Genomic DNA, 26,420 nt, shown 5'->3' with positions numbered 1-26,420 from the left:
GGGGGGGGGGAATTAGCGTTATAATACAAGCAGCATCAAGCCAACCCACTAAAAACACTGGTCCTTTAAGAATATATTATCCAGGCAGTGGAGGCGCCTTTAATCCCAGCACTTGGGAGGCAGAGGCAGGCAGATTTCTGAGTTCGAGGACAGCTAGGGCTACACAGAGAAACCCTGTCTCGAAAAAAACAAAAAACAAACAAACAAAAAAAAACCAAAGAATATATTATCTTGGCTACCTGTGGTGATGCATGCTGTTAATCCCAATCAGGGCCGGCCTGGGCTATCTGACTGAGTCTGCATCTCTAGCAACAGTCAGCTCACTGGACTGTGTGGAAGCAGCTTGCTTCTGTCAGTTCACATAGGGAGAGAAGTGAAGAGAGAATGAAGGAGCACAGTAGACTGAACGGTGCTGGAAAGACAGAAGCTGGGGCTTGAGCAGAAGTGGATCTGACTTCTGACACTGCCACTTACTCTCTCATTTGCTTTCCTGCTTCCTCAGAGCTCTCACTGACCTAGAACTATTTCCCAACCTCCTGAAAAGTGCAGGGACTGGACCTGCGTTTCCTTTCCTGTTTGTAAATGGCGACCTTTTTTTTTTTTTTTTTTTTTTTTTTTTTTGGCGAACTTCTTAATGCAGTGCCTGGGCTTGCAGTGCCAGCTTCATAACCTGAGGTCAATCCTGAGAACTGCTGCACTTGGCCTTTAGCGTGTGTGTGTGCACACTCTTACACATACATCATCTGTGCACACACAGTAAATACAATGTTTTAAACAAATGAATACAGAGGTCAGGTTCTATCCCCAGTTCTGTTCTTAGCAGACAGGAATCCCTTGAGTTCAGTGAATAGCTTGTGGGAGGCCTGAAGCCGCTCAGTCTGCAATTAAGATTGTTTTATGGTGTTGCTTTGCCACTGTTAAATGACATCAATTTCTCCCAGGCATTCGGGAAGCCAGGGTAGAGTCCATAAATAATCCTCAGTGCTCCTCCTCTTACGTGTTGTTCATTGGTCACATGTCCTCTCTGGACAACTAAGATTCTTCCTCCACAATCTCACCTACCGTTAGTCTCTCACCTGCAGGTGGAGTCTCCTGTCCCACTGGCCCTCTTCTCAGATTCATTATGATGCTGACCAATGCAGACTCTTAAGAGAAAGTAATATCCATGCTTGTTTATCTCATAAGAGCACAGTGTAAAAATCCTGTGCTTTTGTGTGTTGTTTGATTAGATATCAGTATGGTTTTTGTAGTTTGCTTCTGAGAGAGAGAAAAACAACCTCTAGTTATATTTTCTCCACTAGCCAACTCCACTCTGCATAGGCCTACTTGTCATGGAGAAAGTCAGTGAGCGGAGTTGCCATCTAAGGGAGCAAGAAGGAGCTTACATAGGTCATTTAGTTCATTACCTTGTCCTCTGGCAAGATGATACTCAACCCTCCCATGACTAAGTTGAAATCATGGGAATTATTTTCTAGAAAAGGCCATAGGGCGGTGGTCATAAATTAATTTCATTTTCAAGTGCTAATTTCCAGACCTATCCAAGACCTTCTAAATTGAGTCTTCAAGGCCTGGGAACTGGCTTTCAAAGCCCTCCAAGTTGTACAACTAGCCTGGGAACAGCTGTCTGGCTTTCCACTTCAGATTGTAATATAGTGGTGCTAAGGGATGGTGTCAGGGTCACTGGTAATTTCTTGTGAGTCTATGTATATACACATTAACATCTGTGGATGTTCTCATGTGTTGGTGTGTAGTATGAGGGCGCAGCTAGTGGGCTTTCGAGAGGGATCCATCTCCTGTCTCTGCCTCCATACCTGTCTAGTTTTCACATGAGTCCTTGGGATCCTAACTCTGGCCCTCACTTGCACCACAAGCACCTTACCCACTGAGCCACATCTCCAGCCCTCTGTTACATGCTCTTTAAAGTAAATTGGGATTCATCAGGATCTCTTTGTAAACTGTCTGATATGAATTTTCTCTTAAGTAAATACATCTTTACGTCTTGTCAACAGATGTTCAAGCAAATGCTTTCAGAGAAACAATCCAAGTGGGAGCATTACAAGAAGGAGGGCTCGGAGCGGGTGACTGAGCTTGCCGATGTCTTCTCAGGGGTGAAACCACTAACCCGAGTGGAGAAAAATGGTAATTGCTGAAGAGGAGTCATGGGTGTGTTTAAGATAAGTGTTTATATTATTGAAGCCTAGAAATTGGCTGTTACTATCTTCATTGCTGTCAGAGAATACCTGGCAAAGCAAACTTAGAGAAGGGAGGGTTTATTGTGGGTCACAATTGAGGGCATAGTCCACCATGGCAGAGCTGGTGTGAAGGCAGGGCTGTGAGGCCTCTGGTCAGGAGAGGAGAGGGGAAGTGCTGGTGCTCAGTTCACTTTCTGCTCTTTACTAAGTCTACCTCAGCCAATGAGATGGTGCCACCCACATTCAGAGTGGGTCTCCCCTCCTCAGTTAACCTCTCTGGAAAGGCCTCACAGACATGCCCAGAGGTGTGTCTCATAAGTTGTTGTAAACCAGTCAGGTTGATGATCAAGATTAACCATCACTCTAACCATTAAAGTCATGAGTACTAATGTCACCCCTTAAACCGTCCAGAATTCCCACAACTCCCTGCTTGTACCTCCGGTTCTGGCATGTTGGTCTCCTCCTTTCCCAGAAGCCTCTATTTGTGTTTGTCCTTCACTCTGGTAGATAACCTTCTTCATTCCACCTTCACTTCTCCAGAAAACTCCTCAGTGTCTCCGTGTCACATCCATCAGTCAGTACCCTCCTGACCCCTCCCTGTGTCCGAGTGCACCTTACCACTTACCATTTGCAACTCAAGTGCGGGCCTTTAACCCTTGAGTGGTCAGTGTCACAGACTAGGCCGTCCATGCAGAAATAGAACCTATCTTGTTTGGGCACATGCCTCCACATTGCTGTTGATGGTTGGAGTATTGTTGGGAGTTATCTTAATCACCGGTAAAAGTACTATGAAGCTTACACTTGTACAAGATGAGTTACATGCAAAGCTACAGGAATCTGGGTCTCAATATGCTTTTCTTGTTTCTGTATTAACAGAAAATCTTCAGGCTTGGTTCAGAGAGATCTCAAAACAAATACTGTCTCTAAATTATGATGATTCTACCGCTGCAGGCAGAAAAACTGTGCAGCTAATACAAGCTTTGGAGGAGGTAAGCACGTCCTTTTAACCCCCAGCCCGTGGGCTGGAGCGTTGGCTCAGCAGTTAGGAGGGTGTGCCCTTCTGCTCTTGCAGAGGATGCAAGTTCCATTCCCAGCACCTGTGTCAGGCAGCTCACACCTGTAACTCCAGCTCCCGAGAGGCTGATGCCTCTGGCCTCTGTGAGCACCTGCACTCATACACATGCTCACATACAGACACACACATGCACACAATTAAGAATAATTTTTAAAATCTTGAAACTATGTCTTAGGTCAGAAATTACAGGTTTTAATCTACCTATTACTTTGCCCATAAAAATGTATCTAAAAGGATACTTCATCAGAGGCAGCCCCTGTGGTATCACACGGTTAGAAAATTGGGATAACTGAGTGGTCAGCTTGAGTAGAGGTATAGCAAGAGAACTGGAATAAATAATGCGTTTTAAAAGCCAAATTATGAAAATAATTGGGAAATATTGAGATTATGATAAGGTGTAAAAACAAAAAAAATGTAGGTCTGTGCCATCTTTTAGGTATGTAAAATATGTGTGCCTTGGGAGGAAAATACTAGAGTAAACAAAAAGTAAAAGTGGTTATATAATGATGTTATCTGTGTAAATGGTCAACTTTTCTCTGGAATTTTTTGTTTGGTTGGTTTTTTTTTTGAGACAGAGTTTCTCTGTATAGCCCTAGCTGCCCTGGAACTCACTCTGTAGACCAGTCTGGCCTCGAACTCAGAAATCTGCCTGCCTCTGCCTCCCAAGTGCTGGGATTAAAGGCGTGCACCACCACTGCCCAACTTCGATTTTTTTCTTTCTGTTTCTTTGAGATTATCCTGATGGTCACCAAGTAACAACTTCATCTTATATTTCCAGCTAACTCAGAGCATCTCACTCCAGAAACTTGTTTGGGGACTTCTTAGTCTGTGGCACAACTATAAACAGCTTCATTAACCCCCATTGTTGTTTTGTTTTGTTTTGTTTTGTTACCTTATTCATATAGGCATATAGCCCAGGCCTCTTGAGTGACACATGAAAATTTGAGGACATTAAAGAAGCAGCAAGAACCTCGTGGTGTACTGTAGTAGCTGTGCTGTAACTCACTCCAGCTTAGTGTGGGCACACTCAGGAAGAAAGTTGTTTCCCAGGGTGTGTTTATTTCTTCTAAAATGGAAGAAGAACATGCTGACTTATCGTGGTCTCTGTGCTTGGGATAAGAGTAGGGGACTGTTCTCCAATCCTAGACACTTGTGGACTTCCTTAGAACTTGTTTTATAGATTTCTGAAGCTTAATTTGAAATGAAAAATTTGTCAAGAAAGTATTTGTGAGTGCTGTACTTTATTTGAAGTGTTTTTAAGGGAGAAGATGCATTGAATTGTTTCAATGGATTTGTATAACATAGGTTCAGGAGTTTCACCAGTTAGAATCAAATCTACAAGTTTGCCAGTTTCTTGCTGACACCCGAAAGTTTCTCCATCAAATGATCAGAACCATCAACATCAAGGAGGAAGTCCTGATCACAATGCAGATCGTCGGGGACCTATCTTTTGCCTGGCAATTAATTGACAGGTAATTTGGAAGCAGGTAATTTAATGTCCCGTGATGAAGGAGGGGGTTCGTCTGCTTACCATGTGTCCATCCCTCTCTACAGTTTCACATCCATCATGCAAGAAAGCATAAGAGTAAACCCATCCATGGTTACCAAACTCAGAGCCACGTTCCTAAAGGTAAGCAAGGAATGGTGACACCCATCCTGGCAGAAGGAAAATCAGCTTTGCTCTGCTGTCATTGGTCAGGGTACGACGCTATCCACCTTGCACTAAAATTTACAACACGTTTCATCAGAGGCAGCATCAAATGTTCTGCCAAGGTTTAGTTCTTTATGTAAAAATGAATCTCCATCTCATTAGTATGCACATTTGCTTTCATCTTTAATAAATGGTGAAAGAATTTTATATGTTTTAAAGTAAATCTATGGCTTGTTATCAGTACATGTTTGATCTGTATGCCTGTGTTATAGATCTATGTACTGGGCCACATGACAGTTTGCTTGGTGAAAAGGAGTCTTGGATGCAAAGGGCTTCCATGGAATAGCAGTTCTCCAGCTTCAGGGTGCATCAGGGTTACTTAGCACAGCAGCTTCTCCACCCTGCTCCCACACTGCTAAGTAAACCGGTGGTAGGTCTGGTAACTGACATGTCTCCCAAGTGCTCAGCTGCTGCTGGCGGTCAATGGGAGAAACACTGCCACCGTAGTAGATGGCTGTGGGGTTTTAGTGTATTGTCAGAACCTGTTTGAGGCATTGCTGAGGCTTTCTAGTTGTTTCCCTCATGGGGTGAAGCACAAATGTTGCATTTGTTACTCCACTTTGGGAAAAGAGGTTTCTAAGGCATTTATGAAGCTAGAAACAGATATGTGTTGTTTCCTTCCAGCTTGCCTCTGCCCTTGATCTTCCCCTGCTACGTATTAATCAAGCAAATAGCCCTGACCTCCTCAGTGTGTCTCAGTATTATTCAGGAGAATTGGTGTCATACGTGAGAAAGGTAAGAGCTGCCTCTGGCTGAGATTTATTGGCTAGCTACTTCCTTAAGTGAACAGTGCCCTGGTGGAGCTTCCTGCTCTTTAGGTTTCTTTTCAGAGATGTCCAGTACCCAAAATAAACATATTCTTACTGAAGCTGCAGACATGCAAGTGTGATTTACTTTTTAGGGAGATTACACTGGCTTTCACATGCTCTGGCCTCAGAGGTGCAGACGCTGAGGAGCATAGGTAATGGAGCCTCTTCAGGGGCAGAGCTGGCTGCTCCGAGTCAGATCGCAGCTCACATTCTCTTACTGGAACCTAGTTCAGGTGTTCAGGAGAATCTTGGTCCTTGCTTCAGTCATTTGTGATGGATCCAGGACTCATCCATGTTTGAGTTCAAAGTCATTCTGTGTCATACACTGGCTGAAACCTTCCCTACATGTTACTGACATCTTGGACAGTGGTGGGAAGGCGTGAGCTTGTTTTTCTAGCAGTTGTTTGTTTTGAGACAGCTTACTATATAGCTCTGGCTGTCCTAGAACTTGCTGTGTGGACCAAGATGGCCTTGAACTCACAAGAGATTTTCCTGCCTCTGTTACCCCCTGGTGCTGAGATTAAAGGTGTGCACCACATGTCCAGCACCCTTCTAACAGTTTTCAAGATAGTTCTTTTAAGTTTCTCAGCACCCCTTCTTATGCAAACTGCAGTCCTATACACTGGAACCTTCTTGCTCTCATCTTCTTTATTCATCAGCTTAAAAAAAAACCCATATAGATACTTAATTGTATTTCTTCCTGGTCTTCTCATCAAAGGTTTTGCAGATCATTCCAGAAAGCATGTTCACATCTCTCCTGAAGATCATAAAGCTTCAGACCCATGACATCATCGAAGTGCCTACCCGCCTGGACAAGGACAAGCTGAGGGATTACGCTCAGCTTGGCCCAAGATATGAGGTGCAATGCCCTTGACTCCAACATGAAACATCCCTGGCCAGTGGCTCCCAGCATATCCTGGGGGCCAGCAGATTACCTGTGGCTGTGTTCTTGCACTCTCATTGATAATGTGGTTTGCAGTCTTTAGTGTTCTCGACATTTCTCCAGTGAGCCCTCCTCACCCAAGTTCTCTGTAGAGACAGAGCTCTTTTCTCTTGAACATTCTGGCATGTCCTTGTTCTTCCTGTGTTCCACAACCTGGACTTTCCACATCCACACTCCTTCTTTGTACATACGATATTCAAGCTACAGTTACATCTAAATAAGCCTATCATAAGTTAAAAATATTGTTAAGTGAAAAATTCTCTGAATACACTTGGGAAGCTGTGAATTGCAGCTTAACCTGAGGCTAGCCCTGAAGTTTAGACCTGAAATTGAAGCCAGAGAGAGAAGTGCTGTGTTAAAGGACGAAGAACTGCTGACGACTGTCCCCCACAGAGCCTCATGTCCATCCCAGGCACAGGCACACCAGTGTCCTTTACACAAGCACACACACATTTCCTGTTGCCTTTGCCCAGTGCAGTACCAGTTGTGTAGCACAGGAGTGAGGACTCTTTCCTGTGACATACTTTACCCCCCGATCTTCTCTGTTAAAGGTTGCCAAGCTCACTCATGCCATCTCCATCTTTACCGAGGGCATCTTGATGATGAAAACAACCCTGGTGGGCATCATCAAGGTAAGGGTCAAACGCTGCTCTGTGTGGCCTGTGGCCATTTGTTTGATATTCTGGTAATTACATGTGGAATGGGAAGGAATGTGGCCACCTTGTGCTGCTCAAAACTTGTTTTTACCCTTTTGTTGATGGAGAAAAAAGAAATATAACCCTGATTGTTCATAATTAAAGACAACCATATGACCTGAACTTGGAATTTCATCTCACTATCTCTTCCTACTTGCTGTAAGAAAGGACACTTTACATTTAATGAAATGATTAAAATGTAAAGCAGTTAAAAACTGTCCATATCTGCCAGCTTGGTAATATGTTGTAAAATTGAGACTTACTGGGCTGAACAGAGTCCTATATTCAGTCTATCCCTCTAGAGATGATTAGGGACAGAATTTTACAAATGTAGATCACTTAGAGATGAGTTGGAAAATGGTGCACTGCAGACCCTCTGAGCCATCGCCCTGGTTTTCCTGACGGCATTGAATGCCTTTGATCTGCACTTAGGTGGATCCCAAGCAGTTGCTGGAAGATGGAATAAGGAAAGAGCTGGTTAAGCGCGTGGCTTTCGCCCTTCACCGGGGACTGATATTCAACCCTCGTGCCAAGGTACAAATGCTCAGATTGGACCTGTCACTCAGTTCCCAGTGTGTACTGGGACACCATTCTGAACAAGACAGGTCCTTCTCTCTCCTGCATGTCCAATATATGTTTTGTAGTGACAAATTACATGCTCTTTTGATTCTTTCTATAATCCACTCAAAAAAAATCCCTTTTAAAATGAATTTTTCCTACTCATCCTGTGTTTAAGAACTGAGTTGATGCTTACGACTCAGAGTTACTTACTGTCCAAAGAACTTGATTACCATAACACAGACAGAAACTGGAAAGACGGGGTTGTTTGTTTTTTTATAAGTTTGCATTATCTATTTAAAAGTATGGTAATTTTTCTAAAGAGAAAAATGAATAGGCCAGAAATTTTTGTGTAAGGAATGTCTCACTTCAATAAATTCAACTTAAGTGTTAGGTGTACGATATTAGATGTGTTTATAAATTGGTGCTATTGAAATCATCAGTGTTCATCTTTATATCCTTTGTATGAGGCTTCCTTCCCAAATGAATGATGTCTGTTCTTGGTAGAGTATCTAAGGGCACTACCTGCCAGTCACCCTAGCTGCAGAAGGAAACTTTTCTAAAGCTTTGACTATGTCTAAAACCATGACTATGGTCCCTTAGTGTGCCATTTAGGTCTAAAGGAGGTTAGTGCTGACAGCTGGCTCCTGTTGATAGTCTTCCTGTCTTCTGTATAGCCAAGTGAGTTGATGCCCAAGCTGAAAGAGCTGGGAGCCACCATGGATGGATTCCATCGTTCCTTTGAGTATATACAGGACTATGTCAACATTTATGGTCTGAAGATTTGGCAGGAGGAAGTCTCTCGTATTATAAACTATAATGTGGAACAAGAGTGTAATAACTTCTTAAGAACAAAGGTATTGAACAAGTTTTTTAAATTCTTGACTATATCTGTTAACTCTCATATTTAAAATACACACTGTATATCTCAGCAATACCAACAAGAAAGTTTTGTTGTTGTTTTTATCTAAGTAATGCTACTGAAAACCATTGAGTCCTGCAGAGCACCTTTCAGAAACTTGCCGGAAAGAGGAGAGTGGGCATAGAACCTGGCCTCAGGGAGCTGTGTCAGGAGAAAACAGATGTCACTAAGTGGCCTTAGCAGCAGCTGCTCTACCCATTAGAACCCAGGGGCTTACAGTGGGAGCCTTGTTACCTCCAGTCTGTCCACAGCTCCTCCATCCCTCAGCAGGACGCAGGTGGGCGTCCACCTCCCTCATGCCCCTGCCAGTACGTGCCACTCCACATCTGAGCCTTGTGGGGTGTGAAGGGTCCTCTTGATGCCTGCTTCCCTAATGGCTGTCTATTTATGGGCCATGTGTATCTTGTTTGAAAAATAGCTATGAAAGTTGTTTTTTATATCTCATGAACCACAAAATATGAACAAATTCAAGTGCCACTGCTTTTACATAGCATTTAACAAGGCTGACACATACAGGTGACACTTTCAAAAGATTGTTGAAGTTTATGTTTTACATCTTTAGATTTCATTGACCATCTCAACTCACAAGACAAAAAACCATGTTTTTCTGTCTGTCTTTATTTCTCACTTTTCTGCAGCCCAGGCTAGCTTCCAAACCACTGTTTAGCCAAGGATGACCTTGAACTTTCTGTCCTTCCCTCTCTACCTCCCTAGCGGTGGGATTGCAGGCCTGCGTGGCTATACCTGGCTGGTGAGGTGCTGGAGTGGAACCCTGGGTTTATGCTGGGGACACTCTACCCACTCAGCCACACCTCTAGCCCTTACTTCCTTTTTTATTCTGTGTAGCATTTGAGGAGGCAATTTAAAATTTTTTCTCTTCAAAGCCAAGGAACACTTAACTGTTCCTCTATGCACTGCTTGTAAGATTCTGTAAAGAAAAGATAACAAATTACACTATCAGAATTGAACTAGACATTTATGGTCTTGTTTTCTAGATTCAAGACTGGCAGAGTATGTACCAATCCACTCATATTCCAATTCCAAAGTTCGCGCCTGTGGATGAGTCTATAACGTTTATTGGTCGACTCTGCAGAGAAATCTTGCGGATCACAGACCCAAAGTAAGTATTTCTGAGTGTGGATGAGCTTCAGACCTCCCGACATCCATGCCTGTGTCACTGAGGTGTGCTCCTTTGTCTTTAGTCCAGCACCCAAGCACTTAATAAGAGCCGTTATCTACTGAGCACTGGCCCATGTTCCATGAATCTGCGTTCTCACTCCTTACAGGCATTCTAGGCAGCAGGCCTTGTTGCCATTACCACTTTACAGATGAAGAAATTCAGGCACAAAAGCATGTACCTAGATCATGCCAAGCCCCAGCCCCCAAAGCACTGTGCTAATCAAGGGCACACCATACAGCTTTGTGTGCAGTGAATCTGCACTCTTACCACACACCCTTCAGCAGGGTGAAAATCTCATGTAATTCAAACTGCTGCTGAGCAACACAGTGCCACTCAGTAAATGAAGCCAAACCCATTTCCTCTTCCTTAGAGCCTCAGATGAAGCAGTTTGCAACGGCCACCTGAGGAAAGAGCAGGTTTATGTCTCGTGACTCAGTTTACCCCTGAGCACATGCTCACAGAGGCTCATGTTAGGTAGGCTTTCGCAGAGAGAAAGGAAGGTTCCTGTCTCTCCCCACCTACCCTTGTCTTGCTGAAAGCATATGCCTTCCTTAAACACTCCATACTGCCTACTAGTCTTGGCTTCCTTTGTCCCTCAAGATTTATGAAAGTCTGTCAACTGTAGATGGACTTTTTGAGATTTCTAGCAGATATATATTCTTTCTGTCACTGGCAAGAAAAATAGTCCTTTGTGTAGGTACCTGGAACCACTGACCCCTTGTAGAAATCTACCCTGCCTAGTAACCTGATCATACTTTTAGCAGAGATTTCACATGGCTGGGAATTCATCATCAGAGCTAGGTTCCTCACATTTAAAGTGCTGGCACTGGGTAACAGGACCCCTAGGCCTGGGTGTAAAGGATATATTGCATTTACTCCATGCTCTTGAGGCTATTGGCTCCTTCTTAAGCCTCATGTGTGTATGGTGTATGGTATTTTTAACATGAGGCCCATGTGCGTAGAGCACATCTGACCTGCAGAGACCAGTTTACCCCACACCTGCTGAGTCCGATGATCTAGGAGTGAGACGAGGACATCCATGCCTTCTACAGGATTCACTAGTTACTCAGAGACCTTCAATAGCTTGAGAACCAAAGGTTTGAAATTATATAGTCTTGGGAGCAGGCCTATCTGGCCCTCCATCTTCTTGCTAAAATGGAGGTTAGCTGGCTTGTATTTCACAGGGCTGTTATGAGGGTGACACAGGATAATACTGAGTGCTCAGTGGATGATGATGCTCTTTGCCACTCTTGTCACCATACTGCATTCCCAAGACCAAGAAGAGTCACTGAGAGGTGCCAGGAAGATGGGCATCTACATATAATGAGCTTCATCTTCCCTCTCACACCACTATTCAAAGACTCTAAGCTTCCTCTCTACCAAATTGGTGCTAGGCTCTCATTTGTCCTCAGTCTATGGAAATTTTACGAAACATCCTGTAGAAAGGCAGCTGGGCCCTAGAGGCCTCCAACCTGGCAGCTGGCATCTTCTTAGTTTGGTTCCCAGTAGTAGCTCAGCCCAGTGAAATAAATAGAACCAAGGAAGGAGCATGCAGTGGGGAAAGGAGGCCTAGCTGAGGTTTAGTTACTCCTGAGGCATCAGGCAGTCATCAGGCAGACAAGATAGGATGCCTGGCCAGAAGTGAGGAAACGCAAGTCAGAACCAGCAGTGCCTATTCACACCTGATCCCAGCATCAGGAGGCTGAGGTAGGACTGGGGTAAAACAGAAGCTCTGCAGCCAGTGCCCTGGCTTTTGATGCCCCAGCTCCTATCCCATCCCTCTGAGCTGCTGGGACTTCCGATTTCCCTTTTGCTTTAGAATGACATGTTACATAGACCAACTGAACACTTGGTATGACATGAAAACTCATCAAGAAGTGACCAGCAGTCGCCTCTTCTCAGAAATCCAGACCACCTTGGGGACTTTTGGTCTGAATGGATTGGACAGGCTTCTGTGCTTCATGATTGTAAAAGAGCTACAGGTGAGCCTGGACCTCACATCAGTCACTTCTGTCATGCTATGGTAAAAGTTTTAACAAGAGCAACTTAAAGAAGAAAGGCTATATTGTAGGTCACACTTTGAGACTCTAGTCCATCATGGGACGGAAGGCCTGGCACCCAGATTGGCTTCCACTATGGTCACAAGGGTATGAGGCAGCTGGTCACTCACACTGCTCCTATGTAGCTAGGAAGCAGATACTGATGGACATCTGCTTGGCCCACTTTCTATCCTAATTCAGTCTTGAACCCCAGCATTTGGAATGGAGTTGCCCTTGTTCAGAATGGGTCTTCCCTTTGCTATTAAGCTTCTCTAGAAACATTCAGACACACCTTGGTGGTTATGAGCCCTGCCAAGTAAACAAAGACTGCCTGCTACCGACCTCACGCCTGGTTTCTATCTGGGAAGAATAGCAGGTCTCACCTGACAAACTCACTGTCCGGACTTCTCCTGCTGTGAAGCACGGATGATTTTACTAGGGAGATGAGAACTGAGCGTAAGTTACAGCCTCTTTGACCAGTGTGGTAATCTTATAGGTAGACTGCTTCAGTTAATTCCAACTTGGAAAATCCAGACTTGTGTTTGAAGCCTTGACTCCTCTGTGTAGCTTCTGCCCATAGTAGGAACCCGAGTACCTGCTAATTTCCCATTTGGAGTCCGTGTTACCTAGGCATATGATGTTCACACAGCATCTGAGATAACGGGAATGGTGGTTTGTTACATTTGCATTTTGATTATGGCTTCTTGTTTGTAGAATTTCCTCAGTATGTTTCAGAAAATTATCCTGAGAGAGAGAACTGTTCAAGAAACCTTAAAGACACTCATGAGTGCTGTCAGCCCTCTAAAAAGCATAGTAGGTACGTGCCCCAAGCCTCCTCAAGGCAGACAGAAAGGTACTGTAGCCTTCCTGAACTGACTGAATTAAGATGATATTTTAACTTTCAGCAAATTCAAGTAAAGTTTATCTTTCTGCCATCACCAAAACACAGAAGATCTGGAGCACTTACCTGGAGGCTATAATGAAGGTATGCTATGGGAGCGGGGTAATCAATACTGTGTAATGAAGGTATGCTATGGGAGCCGGGTAATCAATACTGTGTAATGAAGGTATGCTATGGGAGCCGGGTAATCAATACTGTGTAATGAAGGTATACTATGGGAGCGGGGTAATCAATACTGTGTGATGAAGGTATGATATGGGAGCGGGGTAATCAATACTGTGTGATGAAAGTACGCTATGGAAAGCAGGGATAATCAACACCATGGTTTATAAATTATTATTTTCCTATGACTTTATGGTTTTTGAAAACCTATTCCTTCCTTTTGTCATTAAAACTAAACTTCCATGATTTCTTCTTATTTCCCACACCGTTCATTCCTTTATCCTTCTTTCTGGAGCTGCCACTGGCTGGGCTTTTCATGGATGGATGCACAGCTTCCCATGTGTTCAAGAAAATGTATTGTTTCTGAAGTGCCTCCAGTCAGAGGTTCTTCTGAACAAGGAAATGGGAATTTTCCTCCAAGTTCATGCAATGTTCTGGTCTATCAAGTTGCAGACCAGCTTTATTCTTCATGGCATTACAACAGTGCATCTGTTCCTCTCCCAGCTGTGTCTGTCTGCCTGGGTGTCAAGCAGGAATCTTTGGGTGCATAAATTATCCATATGCTATGAATAAAGCACTGTGCTTTTGGAAATGAGGAATAAAGACAAATGAGGCAATTGGTTATTTAGATGAAAACCAGCTTGTTTTAAAATCCAGTCTCCTACTTTGTAAAAGTGCCGGTGCAGTGAAACCCCTGACCTGAACTGCTTCCTGGTGTTAAACATGGTTATTTCAGATATGAAGCTGCTGTGTAACTATTGCTCAGATGGTAGAGAGGATAGCCAGAGGCATTTAGAGGACACCAAAGTTGCCATAGCTACCTGGGAGACAGAGTGTAGCAGACAGGTGTCCACCAAAGGCACATACATCCCTGGAAGTCTCTCCAGGTTGGTTTGTACACGCTGAGTGCTCTCAAGTGCCACATGTGTGCCACCTCTTCCCTCTCTCTCTTGTTCTCAGGTTGGACAGATGCAAATCTTGAGACAACAGATCGCCAATGAGCTAAACTCTTCGTGTCGATTTGATTCCAGACATCTGGCAGCTGCTCTGGATAACCTCAATAAGTAAGTGCCAGGGTGGAGACAGCCACCTGTGGGCCCTGGCTGCCCACCTTCCTGGCACCCAGGTTCGCATCTTGTTCATGTAAGGTCTTTGGGTTTTTAACAGGTATTGCTCACATAATACACAGCGGTACTACTAGGTCCATGTTCTAACTTAACTGTTGTTAATAGAATCTCCAAGAGGTGGAATCTAAAGAACTAAGCAGTAGTTACCCAGAGAGCGGGGCGGGGGGCTGGGGGGAAGCAGGCTAACATATCATATCCTCTGGTGCACACATCCCCTCCCCTCCGAACAGCTGCTCTCATTTCTTTCTGTGAAGATAAACAATCTAAGCTTCTCCATCTCAAAGTCAGCTCTTCTAACAAAATAGGTCTTAGAAACAGTCTAGCCTGTCATAAAAACAGTTGAATAATGAGGAGCTGGAGGGATGGCTCAGCGGTAAGAGCACTTGTGGCTCTTTCAGAGCACCAGCACTTGGTTCCCAGCACCCTGTCAGATGTCTAACAACCACCTGGAACTCTAGCTCCAGGGAATCAGAGACCTCACCTGGCTTCCATGGGCACACACACACACACACACACACACGAGCACACACATACGCACACATGCACATACAAGTTAATAATTTTTTTTTCATAATCTCAGTAGTGAAACCACTTGGTTTAGCTTGACTCCAAGAGATAAGTAACTCTAAGTAAGATTTCATAGTGACACGCAGTCAGAGGCCTGCAGATTGGGATACAGAAGGACAAGAGTTGGTTACAGATGTATAAACTCACGATTATCACTGCTTCTCTCCTCCATTAGGGCTCTCCTGGCTGACATCGAAGCCCACTATCGAGACCCTTCACTTCCTTACCCCAAAGAAGATAACACACTCTTATATGAAATCACAGCCTATCTGGAGGCAGCTGGCATTCACAACCCCCTGAATAAGGTTAATGACTAAAATATAAAATTGGGTGGGGTACAGGGCTGTGTGATACAACAGGTGACTTTGTCTAGTGTGGAAATATTATAGAAACCTACATTCAGCCCCCAGAACCTCATTCTGTCATGTTTTGACCTTTTCTAAGTGATGTCACCTCCCTAGCTGTGAGACTGATGTGACATAGGTGAAAGTAAAGTGTCAGTGCAGGTTTGTCTGGGGCTTGGGTAGTCACATGACTCTGTCTTGCTTGTACTTCCCCTGCTGACCATAAGGAATTACAAGTGCCAGGCTCCACACTGTGCAGCTCCAAGCTCCAGAAAGCACTGATGTTCCTCGGAAGTCAGTGCCAGGTCTTGAAGGCCATCTTTGGGCAAGGAGCCTGAGGCTTGAAGGGATCCAGGACTTCCCCAGCCTCCATACTAATGGGGTGCTAGCCAGTGACTAGCCTGGGCTCTGTACCAGCGTGCTTCCCTGTCTTCTGGACTGAAGGCCAGCTGAGGGATGGCATGGCTTTGTCTGCCCTGAATTTTCTGCCATCTTAACTGGGAGGGAGACTGCCTGGGGAAGCTTATGACAAAGGAGGACCTGGCTTTCTCCTCAGCAGGTGCTGTCACACTCTGTTCTCTCAGCAGGTGCTGTCACACTGTGCTCTCTCAGCAGGTGCTGTCACACTGTGCTCTCTCAGCAGGTGCTGTCACACTGCTCTCTCAGCAGTTGCTGTCACACTGTGCTCTCTCAGCAGTTGCTGTCACACTGTGCTCTCTCAGCAGTTGCTGTCACACTGTGCTCTCTGCCACTTGGATCTTTCCCCTTTGCCTTTACATTTCCTTCATTACTTCTTTTTTTTTTTTTAAGATTATTTTATGTGTATGAGATTTTTGTTTTTTTGTTTTGTTGGGTTGGGTTTTTTGGTTTGGTTTGGTTTTTTGGGGGGAGGGGTTGGTTTTTTGAGACAGGGTTTCTCTTTGTAGCCCTGGCTGTCCTGAAACTTACTCTGCGGGTGGTGGTGGCACACGCCTTTAATCCCAGCACTTGGGAGACAGGCGGGAAGATTTCTGAGTTCGAGGCCAGCCTGGTCTACAGAGTGAGTTCCAGGACAGCCAGGGCTACACAGAGAAACCCTGTCTCAAAAAAAAAAAAAAAAAAGAAAGAAAGAAAGAAAGAAAAAAGAAAACTCACTTTGTAGACCAGATTAGACTCGAAACCAAAAATCCACCTGCCTCTGCCTCCCAAGTGCTGGGATTAAAGGCATGCGCCACCACTGCCCGGTGTGTATGAGTTTTGGCCTACATGTATGTATATGTACCATATATGTGCCTGACACCCAAGGAGACCAGAAGATGGTGTGTCAGGTCCCCTGGAGCTAGAGTTAAGGACAATTGTGAGCCACCATGTCAGTGCTGGGAACTGAATTGAGTCCTCTGAAGCACAGCCATGGTTAGCTACAGAGCCCTGCCCAGCTCCACAGCTAACCCTAACTGCTCTTGAATTTGCTTGTCACCTCTCGCCCCTCCCTTTACAAGTGATAGTAACGGGACTGGGGTGGGGACTCTAGTCTCTGAGCAGAGCTGCTCTTTCCAAGGAGAGCTGAACGACTAAAGCACAGAGTAGGTACACAGAGTAGGTGCACAGAGTAGGTGCACAGAGTAGGTGCACAGAGCGACAGCTGAGGGAATCTCCAGAGGCCACTGATAATGCCGCTTAGAGGCGTCACAAAAGCAAACTGAATGCATATCAGAGCTTTCTGTTTGAAACTGTGTTCTGTCATAGTCTGTGAGATGGAGAAACTATTGTCTTTCTTACCTTTCTCTTTCCAGATTTACATAACAACGAAGCGCTTACCCTATTTTCCAATCATCAACTTTCTGTTTTTGATCGCACAGCTGCCAAAACTTCAATATAACAAAAATCTAGGTATGATGGTGCCAAATTTTTACTTCGTAATTAACAAGCAATAGGTCAATGTCTACAGACACAGTTATGACTATAATGCTGTGTCATACGTCAGACCTTTTTGTAACAAAATAGACAGTGTCATTGCACCATGCAATAGAACATCACTGATGGAGTGTACACAGTGAGTTCCAAATCCGCCAAGTGCACCTGCCTCCTATGGAATGGGAAGCATCTTCACTTGGTTCTCCTCAGTCAAAGCCCATGTAGCTGATTATGGTATGAAAGAAACTTCTGTATGTGCACGTTCTATTAGTACAAGTGCCTGTGAGCTGCTGCCTCCTGGACTTTATCAAAGGAGCTGCAGTGTAGTTAAGGACTGACACGTGAGTATCTCAGACTGTAATGTACACGTGACTGCATGCCGGAGCATTTGCTACAAACATACCCAAAGCTTCCCATGTAGGTGTCCTGGCTAATAATACAACTAATTTGCTGTTGACCAGTTTATTGTGAGCATCCTGTAATTCCCTAGGAGATCCCCAGGTTCATCCTCTCTCTCTAGACTTTACATCTAACTAAGCAGGGTTTTTAAATGCTGTATAATATATAATTGGTTTTAAAAGTACCTAGCATGACAGCCATTCAGTCAGTAGCACTGTAAGAACATTTCTACAAGCAAGACTGTATTACTCTTTTCTTAAAAACTTCAAAATGTATCTCTTCTTTATTTCTCTTCCTCTCTCCTAAAATGTTTTTAAAGTAAAATTGTGGACTCTAGTTAGAGCCTAACATTTAGGAGGTTTTTTTTTTGTTTGTTTTTTGTTTGTTTTCTGGATTGTCTTATCTTTTGTTGTTGTTTTGGCTTGGTTTGGTTTTTATTCCTCTCATTCAGAAACAGCCATGAGTTCTAGGCCTTGTTCCTCTGACAGTTTCTGTTAGGGCCACCTCTTGTCAGGCATGGCCCTGTGAGCAATACTCACTGTGGAAGGGAGGGCACAGGGTTGATTGAATTTCACCTTGGCCTCTTCCCACCAAGTGCTCACAGGCACTGCATCGACCTGTTCATATTGGTGGAACCAACTAAAGGCTGTCCCATGACAGTGGGACACTGAGTCTTCAGATTAGAAACAAACGAGCATCACTCAGCAGTCCCTGTGACTATTAAATGTCTTCTCCCAGACTTTGGTTTCCAAGTTCAGTTTTAGAAACTCTGTAGTTTTAACTTTCACGTTAAGGTTTACGAACCATCCAAGTTATCTTTTACCTCCAGTTTAATGTGGGGGCAGATTCATCCTCTCCCCCCTTTCCCTCCATGAAGCTGCCCAATTTCAGTATCATGTTAACAAGATTTCTCTTTCACCATTAAATTGCTTGTTGTGCTCGTAAAAAGTCTGTGAATCTTCTGATGGTCAAACTGTCTGGACTCTGTCCTGATGCACCGATCTGTCTGTCTTCATGGCAGTACTGTTGAGTGTAGCTTTGTAGCCTTGAAGGCAGGTACTATACGTCTAACATTTCCACATGCTTCCAAACCCCTGAAGGCCCTAAACTCCACCTGCTCCTCAGCATAGCCATGCAGGCAGGTCCGAGTCACCAGATTTTACAGAAGCCCCAAGAAACCATCGCATGGTATTTTGGCACATCTGAACCATTCTTCCTCCACTCACTTGACCTCAGCAGATTCTATTCTTTTCAACACTCAAAATTGTTGTTAAACATAAGTTTTAAAGCGTTTTAACCCAAATTTTAGCTAATTTTACTTAGTAAGATACTTCTGGGTATCTAAAATACCATGCTGCCATTAACTCAATTTGAGATGAATTTGTTTTCTTATTCACATTAATGTACATTGTAAGTCTCTACCATAGAGGATATTAGTAGTATAAAACAAAATAAACAATAATGATAAAAAACTAAACACTTCAGACCATTAGAATGTTCTACTAGCCCCATGGCTAATTTTAGAGGTAGCACATAATTACTGTTTCCTCAAAATAGTAACCTGCCAGCAATGATGATATTGATGAGGGCTGATATTCAGTGGACACTGTCAAAAGCATATAGTTTACTTGTAACTTGTTCTCTCACAGGCATGGTCTGCCGGAAACCTGCTGACCCTGTTGACTGGCCACCTCTCGTCTTAGGTCTGCTCACTCTGCTGAAGCAGTTTCACTCCCGGTACACTGAGCAATTCCTGGCACTGATTGGCCAGTTTATTCGCTCCACAATGGAGCAGTGCACAAGGTATGGAGGGCCAATCAGAAATAGTGGAACTTAATGCCACAAAAAGGAACTGCAACCTCTCACAACAAATCCCTCTCATTACAGTCCTGACAGGAATGGAAGGTGCTTCAGATCTACAGACAAGTCAGGGCACCTCCCCAAGGAGCAAGCATCCCTGTGCTTATCCTTTGTCCCCCTGCCAGGAAATACCCTGTAGTTGTACTGGCAGGGGCTTTGTAAGACTGGATCTTGATGGAGATTAGGAGACACCATGTGAAAGCAAGTGCAGACCTGTGCCTCTGCCATGTTGGCTCTGGCTCTCAGGGTCAGTGAGCTCTACATTCCTACTCCTCTACCCCTAAGACATGGCTCCACTCACCAAAAGGGAGTCACACTCCTAGGTGTCCACACCCAGACACAATCTGCACACGGAAGGGGGTGATTCCTCAGTGTCAAGGCCAGGGGAGCGTCTGCATTTGTGGTGTATAACAAAACAGGAATCACAACTCTCTATTAGATAACAGTGTATAAACCAGTTTCTGCTAGCTCTTTGCTCCCTTCTGTTCACTTGTGGGTTTTCTAGGATAGGACAAAACAAACAAAAGTCCTAGGGCGCTGTGTCCCGAGCTCCATTCTGTGCTGCCTGAAGGGGTCAGCCTAGCTGAACATGAAGTTACCAGATTGCCTTTTGGTTGTTTTTGCCAACATAGCAGATTATTCTTGTAATGCATACTTTGTATGCATCAAGCAAGAACTCTGAAGCTGAGCCACATCCCAGCCCTCCTATGGACTCCTCAAGACATTGTCTCACTGTTTCCTAGCCCAGCCCTGAGTTCAGTCTAAAGCCCAGGTGGACATTATATTGGAAATTTTCTGCATCTGCCTTCGGAGTAGGTGGGATTGCAGGTCTGGTACCACCAGTCCTGGCTACTCATTTACTTCTAATGGGTGTGCAAACAAATGTAGCTGAAGGCCAAGAGAATGGGGAAGCGTGGGAGCTGACAGGCATTGATTGCCTCTTGGAGTCTGAAGGACATCAAAGGGAAGCGACTCTAGAGTGTAGATCTGTCTGTCCAGACTCTAAACAGACTGCCGGACCATGTTATAACCAGAGACAAGGTTAGGATTGACTTTACTTTTCTTGTTTCCTGCAGTGTTAGATCCTAAATAAGAGCAGGTTAATTACTTCATAGGAATCAAAAGGGTGCCCTGTCGATTTGTTCGACTTGGTACACTGCTCAAGTAAGGGCATGTTAACATAACAAAGCAGCTAGCTGACCCAGACTTCTTTTACAGCCAGAAGATGCCTGAAATGCCTGCAGATGCTGTGGGTGCCCTTCTCTTCCTGGAGGATTATGTTCGGTACACAAAACTCCCCCGAAGGGTAAGCCACAGACAGTGAAAGATGACAGTAATGACCTATCCACAAGTTCTAGAACAGCAGCCCTGGGTGTACTAGGACTGAGGTCAAATGCTCTCTCCCCTCCCGCTGCTGCACACCTGCTCTCCGCTACACACATCTTCCCTGCACAGTAGAGGGCTTCTGTCTCCCTCCGCACTCCACCCACTTCAGGGCCAGCTCAGTGAAGTGGGCAGACAAGGAAGGGATTCCTAACTGGCCAGGGACATAAATAATTTCTTTCTCTCCGTAACAACCAACTGCCCACAGCATGTTAAGGCCAGGCCATAGCCAACGCTATATATGGCCACTGCTTCTAGAAGTAAAGAATTGCTTTTTATCTTCTAGGAAAGTTCTTCTTTTCCCTCCTTAGTAATATCAACTTTAAGAAGTTTAAGCACAAAGGAAAGTTTGAGTTAAGAAATGTAAACACTTGAATTGGAGAGATGGCTCAGTAGTTAAGAGCGCTGGCTCCTCTTCCAGAGGTCTTGAGTTTAATTCCCTGCAACCACAGGGTCGCTCACCTATAATGGGATCTCATGTGTCTGATCTGATCTGATCTGATGTGTCTGAAGACAGCTACAGTGTACTCATATACATAAAACAAATAATTCTTTTTAAAAAAGAAAAAAATATAAAGACCTGTAACAAATGCTGGAAAAATGATTTCTTGTTTTTAAAAATTAATATGTTAAAAATAGATTATCTACCTGATAATCCAAAAAAATAGATTATCAGGTAAGAGGTGCTTGCCACCAAGTCTGACAATCCAAGTTCAGTCCCAGATCCCATGTGGTAGAAGAAAACTGGCTCCCACAAGATTTCTTCTGACTTCCAGAAGAATTCTATGGCCTGTATGCATAAATAAATACATGTTTTTTAAAAGCCTTTTCTTAATTGAAGGCACTTTTTAATAACAAAAGCCAAAGTTGATCTCTTAGAACTTCATGCCTGTACAGTACTTAGTGGAATGATAAACAGTACATTCCTGCTAAGTCACACGATGTTACTGCCACTTGCTCCTGTTTGTGTTGTACAATGTTAGATAATAAAATAAGTGAGGGCTGGAGAGATGACTGAGTGGTTAAGCACACTGACTACTCTTCCAGAGGTCCTGAGTTCAATTCCCAGCAACTACATGGTGGCTCACAACTACCTGTAATGGGACCCATGTCCTCTTCTGGTGTGTCTGAAGACAGCAACAGTATATTCATACATAAAATAAATAAAATCTTAAAATAAAATAAAGGTGAAACTATATAACAGATTTGGGGATAAAACAAAACTTGTACTGCTTATTAAGAATGTAATAAGAACTGAACAGAATCATGAAAAAAAATTTTTTAAATGAGTTCACAGGGCTGGTATTTAACAATCCCTGGGTGAAAATTAAAAATGAGTAAAAGTTAAGTGTAGTGGTGTGCACCTTTAATCCCAGCACTTGGGAGGCAGAGAAAGGTGGATCTCTATGAGTTGGAAACCAGCCTGGTTTATATAGCAAGTTCCAGGCCAAGGCTGTATAGTATAAATCTTGTCTCAAAAAAATAAACCAAAAAAGCAAAATAAAAACAAATTCAACAAATAAACTACTTACATAATAAAAGGACAAAATAAAACGGCTTAACGTATGAGAAAAGGGTCCCATTCACAGAAGTATGGAGGAAATAGTGTAATTAGTAATGTGACTAGGACCTGGGGCAGTGGCTCAGTGGTCAGGATCACATACTGTTCTTGAAGAGGTCACATCCCAGTACCCATGTCAGCCAGCTCAGAACTGCCTATAACTTCAGCTCCTAGGGATCTAACATGCCTCTGACCTCCACAGATACATTAAAAAAATAATAGACACTAGAGGGACTCTGAAGAATTCAGGGAGAAGCTGTAAGATTTTGGAGGTCTTTTTTAGAGTGTACTTGCCACCGAGATACCTCGTTTATAGATTTACTGTCATCATCAAAGCCCCACTTTATTTTCAACTTGCTTTTTTAATTTGACTTTTTATAAAGGACTATTTCTTTCTTTTTTATTGTCTATCTATCTATCTATCTATTTATTTATTTATTTATTTATTTATTTATTTATTTATTTATTTATTATACATAAGTATGCTGTAGCTGACTTCAAATACACCAGAAGAGGGCATCAGATCTCATTACGGGTGGTTGTGAACCACCATGTGGTTGCTGGGAATTGAACTCAGGACCTCTAGAAGAGCAGTCAGTACTCTTAAAATGCTGAGCTGCCTCTCCAGCCCCAAGTACTGTTTCTTTAGAAAACAATTATTACAAAGCACCATTAACACAAAACTATAAAAATGAAAGTAGTGTGATACTAGTATGAGAATAGCAGGACCAATGAATATATCCATGTATATATTCTGTGTTGTATAGGACAAAGTGAGTCCTTGAACCAGGGAGAAACAGCAGTCATTTGATGGCTCTGGGATAGATGACTTGTGATATGGCCTCAAAATAGGACCCATGTTATTAAAACCAGTGACAGACAGAGGAGTTAACATGAATTGTGAAGCAGATCGGTTAGCAGATATTTAGACAAATATGTACCAGCATAGCTTCCTTACCATAACACAAAGAAAATGGAAAGGTAAAGACTCAGATTTGATTTCTAATTAATGCCAGATTAAATGTTGTCAACTGCCTTTTTAAAAACCAAGAGAGAGGTGAAACAGGAACTATTACCTATAAACCAAAAAAGTGGGCATTTCCTTGATAATGTTCTGTTCAGTATGGAGATGGGTAAAGGATATTAACAGGAAGTTTTAGTAAAGTACAAGCAGAGTAAGCATTTGGGAAAAGCTCAGCCCTACTTATATCCAGGGCGTAAACCAAACTAGACTCCCAAGTGAGACTGGGCTCTGCACTTGGGTTTATTCTACATGGTATGAATGGGAAAATAGCAACCTCAGCCTTTAAAGGGAATTTAGCTTTGTGCCTTAAAGCTTTGATGGTGTAATTACCCCAGAGTCCCAGAAATGCACTGCTAGGAATTTACTTGCTAGAGATTAACATACACAATGTTCCCGAATACATGTGCAAGGGTATGTATAGATTTTGCAGAAGTGTCATTAGTCTTTCCCATAATGAGCTGTGTCCACAGTTGATTGTGTCTTGTTTCTAAGCACCCCTTTTCTCCTATCTCATGCTTAAGTCTGTTTAAATGCCTTTAATTCTCTCCCCCTCTCCCTCTCTCCCCCCCTCCCTCTTTCTCCCTGCTTCCTTCCCTCTCCCCCTCCCTCTCTCTCTCTCACACATACACACACATACACACAAAGCAATGTTTTTCAAACCTCTCTCTAGCTCAGAGATCACCTGTTCCAGTCCCCTACCTTGCCTCCATGCCACCTTCCTTACTAAAAGCGGTTAAGGAATGCAGGCCTTTCAAGACCTTCCTGTTCTTCTCTGGTCTCGTGTTTCTTATTATTATCTCTCATTGGCATACTCCTAAATCCTACTGCCTTTAGGAGCCAAGCCTGCTTGTGGAGGTGGTGGGCCTCCCCCCTCAGATGTTGCATTGTGGTACACAGTAAGGAGACACTAAGACCAGCTACCAGCAATGAAGGGCTATTTCCTAGTTTACCTATGACACATAGCTCATTCCAGTGCTTCACCTTCCTCCAACAGAAGAACTTTCTCACTTCTTAGATTTTCATATGTAAAATTGTGAATTTCCATCAGCTACTATGCTGTGACTTAATTTCTGCTTAATATTCCAGGTGGCTGAAGCCCATGTGCCTAACTTCATTTTCGATGAATTCCGAACAGTCCTGTGACTTCCTTTTCCTGCTTCAATGATAGGACGTTCTGTGACTAAAATGAACTTGGAAATGAAGATACTTGACTCCTCATGCAACTTGCATTTTCCTCTCTATGGGAATCATCAGCCATTCTAAGGAAGATGGCTCTCAGCTCTAATATATTCTTTAAATCATGGCATCATATGGAATTTGTATCATGTACAAGCAGAACTGTTTTGTACTTGCCTGTTCTAAATGCTCAGTGTAACTTGGTCTTTCTTATGTTCTAAAGAACTATTTGTGCAACTCCAGATCTTCAGTAAAACAGCAATTGCCAGAAGTGAGTTGCCCTGTTGGTGATGAAAAACTAATACCCTATAGGAAACCCTGTGACAGTCTGGGGTAGGAGGGTGATGCTTCATCCACTGTAGGTCTGTAAGGACCACTGACAGCCCAGCAGTAAACTCAATTCCTGTCCTACATACTGTGTTCTGAGGTTCCCATCTTCTAGTCCCAAACACACTGGGGTCCCAGCAGCTCCTTTAGAGCTCCCTGTGCCAGCTCTTCTTCCAGCTTCTGCCCAAGCTGAAAACCAGGTTGCTAGCCATAGGATTTTCTGTCAAGGTGGCAGGGGCCAAGGGTGGGCATGTAAAAGTTTAGTGATAAACTTTTAAAACTCAAACTCGTAACTTGGTTATCCATGAAAATTCCTCTTCAAGGGAGCTGCCATCCTCCAGGATAACTTGGATGAGACATAGCAGGAGTCTCTGCCTGAACCTGGTGGTTAGACCACACAAAGAAAACAAGCTGCCTGGAGCTCCAGGTTGAGCAAGAGACCTGCCTCAAATATACATAATGTGAGGTGAGAGTAAAGATACATGATGTCAACCTCAGGCTTCCACATGAATGTGTGTATCACACCCAGGCATGCCCAAACATGTGTACACACAATAAATATTGACAAACACTTTCTATCCGATAGAAAGTGTGACTTTTCTTTGACTATGAAGCTATATAAAGATGTCTACAACAAAACCCAAAAGACCGTAAGAGTTCACTCTTCATTTTATTGGCTTGTCCCAATGAGTCACCCCAAATACTGAAATCAAAAGAAAAACTTGAGTGTTAGCATTAATTTGTGGAAACAATCATTCTTTTAAACATCTAGCTTATTTGACCCTTCATTTTCAATTGTAAATTAAGGCATATATTTACATGCTTATACACAAGCTTGGTCCTTGAATGGCCACTGTAGAAGTGATACAGTTCTATGCTATATACATTCTCTTCAAGTCCCAAGGGACCTGACTTCCAAGTGGCTTCCCTTTCAATGAACCAGATACTTCATTTCTGAGTAGATGAGAGGAAATATTATAGAACACGCTTTGTACAGTATAGCACCACTACTGAAAAGGGCCCGCGGTTTCGTAGCCCATGGCTCTGATTTGAAACAGAAATACGTGGCGTAGACGGCAACGGAAAAGAAGTGTCGAATCAACACCAAAGGGTGAGGAGACAATCTGTATTAGGAAAGAAAAATGTTAAAATTAGTCATAAAGGTTCATATACGTCACCAATAAAAGCTTAATGCACTCTACACTTGAGGACTTAGCAAGCTCATCTGCCTGTTACATTCAGTGACAAGAATTAATTTTTAAATGATAAAAAACTACTTAGAAAAAATGACCGCTTTGAGAAGCTGGTGGCCACACTCATTCGTAAGTCTTATTTTTCCTGCTGATTTCTTCCGCTAATCTTCAAATCTAGCAGCTGCAGCCTGCTGCAGCCTGGGTTTAGCATCAGAACTGATATTCTGATTGTAGATCTATAATAATAGGTGCTTTGAAGAATTTCCCTTCTCAGACTTCCCAAGTATATGTCTGCATTAGCAAAACTACTACTAAATTTCAATCCTGTAAGATTAATATTTGAATTCAGAGTTCTCAGTTATCTTTTTTTTTTTTTTTT

The 26,420-nt window shown here is 43.3% G+C and overlaps 2 protein-coding genes across 3 annotated transcripts in view; one reads left to right on the top strand and one right to left on the bottom strand.

The window, feature by feature from the left end:
• The window catches only part of Washc5 (WASH complex subunit 5), a 52,407-nt gene extending 27,475 nt beyond the window's left edge, over positions 1–24,932 (top strand). The window contains exons 11-29 of one of the 2 annotated variants that reach the window (XM_031359662.1): positions 2,010–2,139; positions 3,069–3,181; positions 4,573–4,739; positions 4,822–4,897; positions 5,603–5,713; positions 6,506–6,646; positions 7,282–7,362; positions 7,858–7,959; positions 8,661–8,840; positions 9,901–10,025; positions 11,905–12,067; positions 12,839–12,941; positions 13,030–13,109; positions 14,148–14,251; positions 15,057–15,186; positions 16,998–17,094; positions 19,167–19,320; positions 20,596–20,683; positions 24,432–24,932. In XM_031359662.1, the coding sequence (XP_031215522.1) occupies positions 2,010–2,139; positions 3,069–3,181; positions 4,573–4,739; positions 4,822–4,897; positions 5,603–5,713; positions 6,506–6,646; positions 7,282–7,362; positions 7,858–7,959; positions 8,661–8,840; positions 9,901–10,025; positions 11,905–12,067; positions 12,839–12,941; positions 13,030–13,109; positions 14,148–14,251; positions 15,057–15,186; positions 16,998–17,094; positions 19,167–19,320; positions 20,596–20,683; positions 24,432–24,488 (2,202 nt within the window). In that variant the 3' untranslated portion in view covers positions 24,489–24,932. The remainder of the gene's footprint in view (positions 1–2,009; positions 2,140–3,068; positions 3,182–4,572; positions 4,740–4,821; positions 4,898–5,602; positions 5,714–6,505; positions 6,647–7,281; positions 7,363–7,857; positions 7,960–8,660; positions 8,841–9,900; positions 10,026–11,904; positions 12,068–12,838; positions 12,942–13,029; positions 13,110–14,147; positions 14,252–15,056; positions 15,187–16,997; positions 17,095–19,166; positions 19,321–20,595; positions 20,684–24,431) is intronic. The other variant, XM_031359663.1, reaches the window with a different exon arrangement.
• A 567-nt stretch (positions 24,933–25,499) lies between these two features.
• The window catches only part of Sqle (squalene epoxidase), a 16,456-nt gene continuing 15,535 nt past the window's right edge, over positions 25,500–26,420 (bottom strand). The window contains exon 11 of the mRNA XM_031359664.1: positions 25,500–25,972. Coding sequence (XP_031215524.1) covers positions 25,780–25,972 — 193 coding nt within the window. The 3' untranslated portion in view covers positions 25,500–25,779. The remainder of the gene's footprint in view (positions 25,973–26,420) is intronic.

This window comes from Mastomys coucha, unplaced genomic scaffold (assembly GCF_008632895.1).
Source record: "Mastomys coucha isolate ucsf_1 unplaced genomic scaffold, UCSF_Mcou_1 pScaffold7, whole genome shotgun sequence".
Classification (NCBI taxonomy): domain Eukaryota; kingdom Metazoa; phylum Chordata; class Mammalia; order Rodentia; family Muridae; genus Mastomys; species Mastomys coucha.
Note: the sequence above shows the minus strand (reverse complement) of the source record. Positions and strands in the feature narration are given on the sequence as shown.